The sequence below is a fragment of the Arachis hypogaea genome, chromosome 12, assembly GCF_003086295.3.
Source record: "Arachis hypogaea cultivar Tifrunner chromosome 12, arahy.Tifrunner.gnm2.J5K5, whole genome shotgun sequence".
Taxonomy (NCBI): domain Eukaryota; kingdom Viridiplantae; phylum Streptophyta; class Magnoliopsida; order Fabales; family Fabaceae; genus Arachis; species Arachis hypogaea.
Window position 1 is genome coordinate 5,451,163 of NC_092047.1, and position 7,368 is coordinate 5,458,530.

A 7,368-nucleotide genomic window follows, 5' to 3' on the forward strand; every position below is an offset into this window, starting at 1 on the left:
ATGATAAAAGTTATAAATTTAATGATAATTTTTTTTATTTCTCACGATATTTTTCAACCCGGTATATTAAAAACTAATTTATTGTAAATCTGAATTTCGTTTAAAAATTTGTCGCTAAATAATAGGTTACTATATGCACAAAGTAAAATTCGAACCCTACTAAATTAAGTAAACTAATAAATTAACTATTAGATCAATTAATATTAATTATTTTTTATTTGATTACTTTACCATTCTCTTATCTTACAGAACTTTGTTCCCTTTATGGTATAGGTCATGTATCTGTCAACAAAAAAAGCACGAAACCCTAGTCAAGAGGCATATATATAAGAGTAGTTTTTCATGCATTGTGATGGAATAGAAAATAACAAGAGCAAGCAGTTCAACAACGTGACTGTGCAACAACCTGCAATATATCTCACAGTCAAATAATTGATTATTATTCTCGGACAATTTAGTGTTCAAATTCACAACTATATACATGATCCACAACTTTAGTATATATATATAGAATTACAATTCTCATTTTTCTCAGCCAAGTATTTCCACAAGTTATTTTAATTTCACTTGAGTTCAATCGTTCTCTTTGTTAGAATGTATTGGTTTTATCATAAAACATTTTTACTTGTGAAATTTTAACAAGGGCCACAAATTAAAATTAATATTTGTATTAGGTAAATGTTGGTTTCTAATTGAGCAGGTGAGCATTTTCTTGTTGACTTACTTAGGATTCTTCAAAGATAAACTTGACAGGACTATGATGGATGGTGACTAGTACAACATATTATTATATATCCAATGAATTCAAAAAATCCTATCCTATTGATTGATTTGATCATCACATTATTTAATTAGTACGCTAATTAGTCATGCACAAAACTTTTATTAGTTATATTTATATGTATCTTATAGTTAATTAAGCAGTTCATACTTGATTTTTTTTTTTTTAACAAAGATAGGAGATTCGAATCCGCAACTTTTTAATTGAGTATGAGAAAATTATGTCATTTGAGCTATAATTCATTGACAACTTTTTGTTCATACTTGATGTTTGCTTCATTAATTTTAATTATATTAATCTAATTGATGTAAAATTACTCTTCCTAAAAATTTAAATTGATAGAAAAAAATAACATAAATAATTATATCTCTAACATTTTTTTACTCTTTTTTAAATAAGAGTTTTTTTTTTTCTGCTTACTTGACTTAAATATAGTCTTCTTTTTTTCTTTTATTTGTCTTACTTTTAGGTTTTACTAAAGATCGAACTCTAATCTTTTCGAATATAGAATTCTGATATCATATCATGAAATCACTTCTTTTAAAAGTTTAAGCCGATAGAAAAAGGCAACATAAATAATTATATATATAACACTAATTAACGTAAGAAGTAATAATTAAAATGATTTCTTAAAAATCTTATGTGTGACATTAACTTTTATATTGGCATAATGTTAAACATACTAATATGACGTAAAGAAAATACAATAAATTTAATCCCTCAAATTTAGAATTAAATTTATTAAACCCCAATCTTAAATCTATTTTTCATTATCTTCTTTTTTTTTTTAATCAAATCTACAACAAATTCAAACTCTTTCTCTTCAATATCTGAAAAGAGAGCTCTTGAACCATATACTAATTAAGTAGTTAATACTTAATACTTAAAATCTGTTTCATTATATTAACCTAGTTAACCAATGCAAAGAGATAACAATTAAAATGATCTCTCAGTTTTAATTCAATAATAGATATGTTCTTTTAGTTGTTAAACTAATCAAAATAGTCTCTTAATTTTAAAACATAAATTAAGATGGTCCTTCTATTAATTACTAAGTTAACACTGTTAACAAAAATTCTATGTATGTCATTAACTTTCATGTTGACATAATATATTAGGCGTAAAAAATATACAATCAATTTAGTCTCTTAAATTTGCGATTAAATTTCTTAAACTCCAACCCTGAATCCTATATGCTTTCTCATTATCTTCTCTTCCTTCTCCATTGTATGTGTAACAAATCCAAACTCTTTTTTTATGGAGCCACTCAAATAAAGACGCATAAAACATCTTTTTTAAAGATATTTTTTAACAATTAAAATTTAACATATGTAATCAATTAAACTGTATTATTTCTGTCATAATTAGATCGAACAAATTTATTTGGCCAAAAAATTGATGAACCAAATTTTAAACTGGTCTAAATTAATATTTTTTTATAAAAAATTACTACGATACCCTTATTATAAAAAAATGACTAAAATACTCATTATATATATATATATATTGAGAACCCTAAATCTTAACCCATGACGACATAGAAAGAAAAGAAGAGTTATGATTTAGGATTCTCAATATATATATAAAATAAGAGTATTTTAGTCATTTTTTAGAATAAGGATATTGTTGTTATTTTTTATAAAAAATATTAATTTAGATTAGTTCAAGATTTAGTTCATTAATTTTTTGGCCAAATTATTATATCTGATCTAATTTTAATAAAAATAATACAATTTAATTAATTATATATATTGAATTTTAATTACTAAAAATATCTTAAAAAAAAACATTTTAAACATTTTTATGTGAGTAACTTCTATTTTTTTTTTTTTTCAGTCTCTGAAAATAAAGTTCTTATCATGAATAGAGTCGTAATAGAATTCATTATAACAGCATGTCCACAATCCGAAATACGAGTCAATATAATTTCATGGATGAGTTTCATTAATAGCATTACTTTGATGATTAACGAAAGGGTTTTTTTTATTTACGGTTTAAATTGAGAAATTATTTTGATTAGTTTAAAAACTGCGAGATCATTTTGATTATTAAGTTAAAATTAAGAGATTATTTCAATTGCTATCTCTTAACCAAAATGTAATGTAGGTACCAGTTGGCCACGTGGCACATTCTAGTTCAACCATCTAAATTGGCCCCGTTCATGTGTTTTCATATTCACATGTTCATATAGTTTCTCAAATTCCATATATATAAAGCACTCGCAAACTAACCCTTTCTTTGTCCAACTTTTCTAAGAAGAAAAACAATATGAAGGTGATTCAAACCATGCATATTTATATATTTAAAAATTCTATATTGCATTGTAAATTTAGTTTATTTTGCTTTACTTTTAGTACTACTTAATTTATTTTGGATAGTCACATTTTTGTGTTAGTCCTAACTAACTACTATAGGCCTATGGTATTATTATTTCTTTAATTAATTTGATCTTCTTCAATTGTTGTTTATTAATTTATCACAGATCTTCAATTGGGTGCACAAGCGGTTCAATCATAAACCTCCAAAGGGTTTGATCTTCTAAAACTTAAACTTCAATTCTACATATATACTCTCATTGATTTTCCAAATAAATTACCTTAATGAACAAACAATTCATATTTTAACGAAAATGTTTGTAAACCAAAGAAAATCAGCCAAAAACAGCCATAACTTGCCTTATTTAGTATTCATTAATTGTTGTGATAATTAATTAATGTTAAATAAAGCAAGTTCTTGACTGTTTTTTTTTTTTTTGTTTACCTAGTATTACCTTTTAATTTAATTTATAGTTCTAATAAATTCAATTGATTATTATTCTTTTTTTTTTCTTAGATGGGTTTGCTTCAGATATGAAAAAGAATGAAGTTACAATAAGCAATGATGATAATAATAAGGTTGTTGGGGATAATGAAGTAGCTTTGTTGAAACAAGTTGCACTTACTAATATGCTTGGTGGTTGGAAAGATGGGATTCTAACCATTGGAACACTTGGTTATGATCACAAAGAATATTTTGGTTTGCAAGTTCAAGATAAAAAATTATTAGGTGGTGATGGAGGGTTAAATAAAAATAAAAATAATAATAATAATAATGTTTTTGATGATTATGCTGAAAATGATGATGAGGAAGTGAATCCATTGATGCTCAACACATTTGAACATCACAACAATAACTTTGATGATGATGATGATGATGATGAAGAAGTTCATGTTGGTGGTGGTGCAAACCAAATTATCATTGATGCTAATTATAATGTTATGACCAAAGAAGAAGTGTTGATCAACAATGAAATTGTTCTTGCTGATGAATCGAATGATGATGATGATGATGGAGAGAGTGATGATGTTGATGATGATCAAAAGAAGAAGATTGTGAGAGGGGAAAGGATCACACTAGCTGATCTATTCTTGGCTGATTCTGAAGTTAAGAAGAAAATAATGGGCCCCACAAAAATCTTGGTTGAGTCAAATGATGATGAAAAATCAAACCTTAAAGTAAAGCATGGAAAGTCTTTTGCAAAGAAGCTTCTTCCCAATGTCAAGGATAATCCTCAACCAATGAAAGATATCAAGAAAGTAAGTATTGCTTAATATGTCAAAAATATTTGAATATTTTTTATATACTAAAAGTGTAAACAATTTTATACAATTATTTAATTAAATTACTTATTTAGATAATTTTTTAAATAATATATTTAAAAATTAGTTAATTTTATTAATGTGACAGTATATAATTAGTTGCTAGAGTAGCATTTTTTATATTGATAATATATGAAACTAAATTATAATTTATAACTAATTTATATTTATTATATTTTAAAATTATATAAGTGAATAATTATGTATGTGGTTTATTAGGAATATGAAGAAATTCTCTAATGTTTCTTTAATTGACTATGTATGAAAATCAAGAGACCCAATGAATTTTGCAAAGGTTGACCTAGTCAAAATTGTGTTTTGTAATCTTTTGTTAACATAAAATTATTTAAATTTTTGGCATAATTAAGTTTTTAGATTTTATAAAATTTTTCTTTTAATTTTAGTCTTGTAAATTTTAAAAGGTCTCTATTTTAATTTCTATCATTAGTATTTTAATTTGTCAATATTTAACTTGTTATGTCAACACTTAACGGATCAAACTAATAACAAAGACTAAAATAAATATCTTTTAAATTTTATGTTATCAAAACCAAAAATTGAGTATTTTATAAAACTTATTTAAACCTGAATTTTTTAACCTTTTAAAATAAAATCTACTCATAAATTTTGTTATCCATGATATTTATTAAAGCTTACTACAAAATTTTAACAATATTGTTGTTGATAAAGATTAAGTAGCTATAAGTAGTGATAGTTAATAGTTTTATATAAATAACAATCAATTTGCAACATTTCTAATTCCATATATTATTTCGAACTCGGAACATAAACTAATTCAGATATATATGTACTAATTGGCATGCATTTTCATGAAAATTAGTCTTTCATTAAGTATAATTTGTTGTGATTATATGTCCTTATAGCTCATGAAGAAAATGTTAAAGAGGAAAATCCACCCGGATTTCGATGCCAAAAATCAAAAACCAGAAAAGAAGGAATCCATTGATGGTAATCACACCAAGAAGAAGGAAGGCCGCAAGGCTTCAATATATTGTATTCCAATTTAAGGTGAATGTTTTTTTTTCTTGTAATTTAATTCTTTTTTTTTTTTTTTGGAGGAAGGTTTATGGCAAATCAGATATTGTGGTTGGTACTATGTTTTCATACATTAAGATACAACTATATTAAAAATACACTAAAATCATCTGTCACTAAAATTAATTATTAACATAAAATATTAAAAATAGTTAAATTATATAAGTAGTTGATTTTAGTATATATTTAATATATTTTTTATTAAGATATTGATGAAGTGTGAAGTGTCTTTAATTAAATATATGGAATTTTTTTTTCTTTGGTTTTTTTCAACAAGACAAATAGATAAGTTCATGTAGTTATCATAAACTTGTGGGTGCAAATTGTTCTGAGAGATGGAAAAAGAGACTCAATATGATGGTTTTTTTTTTTTTTTTTTTTGGTCATGATATGATGGGTTTATTTTTTAACTCATTAAAACCATTAATTTTCTTTTGGCCTATAATTATTAATATGTCAATTCATAAGAGCCCATAATTATTATTGATATGATCTTATCTCAACCGTACCCTACCAAATGTTTTTCACTCCAATTTTTCTTTATTTGTATATATGTTGGATCATCACAAAATACACATGAAAAGGGCCTAATTCTTGAATATCATTGTTCATGCATCTTGAGGGAAGATACATAGGTGCATGCTTGAGAAATATATGTTTCCCAAAAGTCATATTCAATTCCATGTATGTCATAATAACCAGCCAATCATTTATATCCTTAGGCCTACCTTACACAAATAACTAATAAAAAATCCAAACAAAAAGGTCAAAATAATGTAATCTATAACATTATTTATTAAAAAATTAATTTTGATACTGACAGTATAAAATATTTTATATAATTAATAATTATATTAATTTTTTTAAATGATTATTCATACAGTCAAAATAAAAAATAATTATTTTTATTAATATAAAATGAATTAAAATCAAATTTATTTATTAATCAATTTTTTTTTTTTTGGTCTCTGATGACTTGTTACAGGCACCAGCTATGCATTGCTAAGCTCTGTGGGAGATTCCCCTCTATTTATTATGTGGAGATGTAGTTTTGTTCACTATATATTATATTGTAAAATTAAATATAAAATATTATTATTATTATCATCATTATTATTAGTGTATTATATATGAGAAATGCCTTGAACCGTGTGATTTTGTAATTCGTGATTATCCCTCTGTTTGTTTGGCTTTGACTTTGATTTGACCTAAGAATGTGGATCCATGTCTCAATTATATATGTATGAATTAGGTTTAAACTTGGCTCTTCGTTTAATCTAGGCTTAACTTTGAGACTTATTATTTAATTTTATCGTATAGATCTGTGCTTTTTTATTATCATCTAACATTTGAACTAATGATCAATTATTAAAAGATAGAGTAATATACTTATTATCTTAATTAATTTGTATTTGATTATTATTTATTCATATTTAATTAAAAAATGAGCAGATTAATAGGCACATAATTTGTATTTATATATTTTTAATTTTTCATGTACTACCCTATCTTGAATTAATATTGTAGGGTGGAAATAAACAAAGGTTCCTCCAAAAAAAAAAAAGAAAAAAACAAATAGGAAAATCAGTCAACAAAATAAATTTAATTTATTTCTCCATCAATCTTAATTGTTCATCACAATAATTTTTTTTTTCTGCCTGCTATGTGATGTGAGTACCTACAAGATTGTTACTTAATGTTTGTCTTATCAGAAGAGTAGAATAATCGGATAGGGAAATTAAAAACAGAGAGAAAAACAAAAAATTCCAAAGTGAAAGGAGGTGAAAATATTTTACAAACACTGTTGCCAACTTGCCATGTAGATGACTCTGGTAAAAGAATAAGTATTTTCCCGAAAAAAAATGTCAAACAATATTCCTTCTTTATAGATCA

At 24.6% G+C, this 7,368-nt stretch overlaps 1 protein-coding gene across 1 annotated transcript; it reads left to right on the forward strand.

Moving 5' to 3' along the window:
• Nucleotides 1-2,960: 2,960 nt before the first annotated feature.
• Nucleotides 2,961-6,734, forward strand: LOC112726552 (protein TILLER ANGLE CONTROL 1). Its single transcript, XM_025775980.3, has 5 exons — nucleotides 2,961-3,055; nucleotides 3,264-3,309; nucleotides 3,614-4,356; nucleotides 5,304-5,448; nucleotides 6,461-6,734. The coding sequence occupies exons 1-4, from the start codon at nucleotides 3,050-3,052 to the stop codon at nucleotides 5,445-5,447; spliced, it is 939 nt and encodes a 312-aa protein (XP_025631765.1). The 5' UTR covers nucleotides 2,961-3,049; the 3' UTR covers nucleotide 5,448; nucleotides 6,461-6,734.
• The last annotated feature ends 634 nt before the right edge of the window (nucleotides 6,735-7,368 follow it).

What these genes read in the sequence shown, in the direction of transcription:
- LOC112726552 (XM_025775980.3), top strand. An exon ending in CAATCATAAACCTCCAAAGG is followed by an intron (nt 3,310 to 3,613) that starts GTTTGATCTTCT and finishes TTTTTTTCTTAG; the next exon opens with ATGGGTTTGCTTCAGATATG. An exon ending in CAATGAAAGATATCAAGAAA is followed by an intron (nt 4,357 to 5,303) that starts GTAAGTATTGCT and finishes ATGTCCTTATAG; the next exon opens with CTCATGAAGAAAATGTTAAA.